The sequence below is a fragment of the Sycon ciliatum genome, chromosome 1, assembly GCF_964019385.1.
Source record: "Sycon ciliatum chromosome 1, ocSycCili1.1, whole genome shotgun sequence".
NCBI classification, from domain to species: Eukaryota; Metazoa; Porifera; class Calcarea; order Leucosolenida; family Sycettidae; genus Sycon; species Sycon ciliatum.
The window spans coordinates 47,510,490-47,512,347 of NC_088643.1; the positions used below are offsets into that span (position 1 = coordinate 47,510,490).

The 1,858-nt window shown below is 44.3% G+C and overlaps 1 protein-coding gene across 1 annotated transcript in view; it reads left to right on the forward strand.

Moving 5' to 3' along the window:
* The window catches only part of LOC135829703 (rapamycin-insensitive companion of mTOR-like), a 40,683-nt gene extending 39,325 nt beyond the window's left edge, over window positions 1-1,358 (forward strand). Inside the window, exon 40 of the mRNA XM_065342098.1 lies at window positions 542-1,358. Within this exon, the coding sequence (XP_065198170.1) occupies window positions 542-604 (63 nt within the window). The 3' untranslated portion in view covers window positions 605-1,358. The remainder of the gene's footprint in view (window positions 1-541) is intronic.
* The last annotated feature ends 500 nt before the right edge of the window (window positions 1,359-1,858 follow it).

Genomic DNA, 1,858 nt, shown 5'->3' on the forward strand with positions numbered 1-1,858 from the left:
AATCTTGGTTGCTGCAATATTATGAGGATGAAACGAGGGCAAACAAACAATGGTCCATCATGCTGCGGGTGAATATACTTACCAAAGTGAATAAGTAGAAGTACCGTATCTATTGGTTTGAGGGAAAGATGCAAACGGGAACGTTTGAAGAAGAAAAAATTGACTGTCATCACCAGGACTGGAACCAGGGACCCTCGCTTGAGGCCAGCGATGCTCTAACCACTGAGCTATGGTGTAGCTGTCATCACATCAGAGACTGTTCAACATTTTCTAAGTACCATAAGACTTTCCTACCCAAGTGAACACACTAAAACGTTATGCCAGAGACCCTAACACGAGGGGTGCGACTTGTACGCGACTAATCAGGGAACTGCGGTATGTTGCCTGGGCCATGCTTTCTTAGCCAGAACATGACAGGGTCATTAGCTTATGCCGTCAAGTATCATCTCATTGCAGCCATCTTTTAAAAAGTAGGCATATCGCCTTTTCTTGAACTTGTTGCCAGTTCTGCTGAAACGGATAAATTCGTTTGTGACTCTAGATATTCCGGAGCTCGGCCCGTCCTGGTTTGTCTGAGCTACTCATGGTTGAGTCAGGAGACTGAGTTGGAGTGAGTGGTGCTCCTGACGATCGCAAGAGCCATGTACTGACAGCTGCTTTTGTGTACAACGAGGTATGGCGTGCTCATGCTGAGACCACCGCACCAGCAGTGTATGCCCCAGTGATATAATATTCTCTCTCTCTTCAGCGTTTCCCCATGCCGAGTGAAGTGCTTTCTTTCTATTGGTGTGCTGGAGCTGGTCTTTTTTGTGGAGACGTAACTGTTGCATTTTGAACTGCTACATCGACTTGATGCTGATTTGATATTGTTGCATGTCTAGACTTTACTATTGTATTGTATTGTATTGTATATGTTTGTACATTTTAGGTGATTTCTGTCCATATGCATTGAGGTGTATGGAGTCGACTAGTTTCTCGGAAGTCATCTTTCTGAGTGAAGGCTTAGTTAAGTGTGAGCGAGGTGAGACGCTATCAGCACTGTTTAATGTTGTTTCTTTTTAGTAGTATTTCAATTCTTTACTTTCAGCCTACTCCATCCACACAGTCGGTCTTGATTAGAGCCTGTCTTAAATTTTGAACTATTCTGTTAGAAGGCGTGGATACGCATTGCCACTGATGTGTGCTTAGTCAAGATTTATACACGTTGCCCTGGAGCATTCCTGGTAACGTTGCTTCCTTAGAGCATTCCTGGTAACGTTGTTTCCTTAGGCCTGTTTTAGCATACTTTAAAAGTGCATCTGCTGTTCAGTGTACGAGTATGGACATTGGATGGCGTACTGAAAAATATGAGAACAGCATTCCTGCGCTTGTCAATGAGAGGTGCATCATGTGGACTGTCTGGCTGTATGGACACTAGCATGAAACCCAGCCACACAGACTGTCAATAGACTCAATACAACACACATCACCCCCTTCTTACCTAGCACTGAGCTTTTAGAATCCGAGTGCTTGCGCCCTTTATCGGAGGTGTAAAGTTGAGTACTGTTTAGACCCGTTTTCCGCAGAGCCAGCATTGTTCTCCTGGGGGAAAAGGTCTACCCTCCGACTGTGGGTGCAATAGAGTGAAATTACAGAACATACCCCAAGGACCCAAGCACGCACGCTGCACGCTTTAAAACTAGCCAAGATAGTCCGCGTATCCAAGGTCAAATGACTTGGATAGCGCTTTTAAAATTTATTACTATTGTCAAGAGTCCATAGCCAGGGGGGTTATGGACTCTTGCTATTGTATCAATATGTGTAGGGACTCGAGTACTAATAATAATACTTTGCATTCCAGGCTACTAGTATGCTCTTA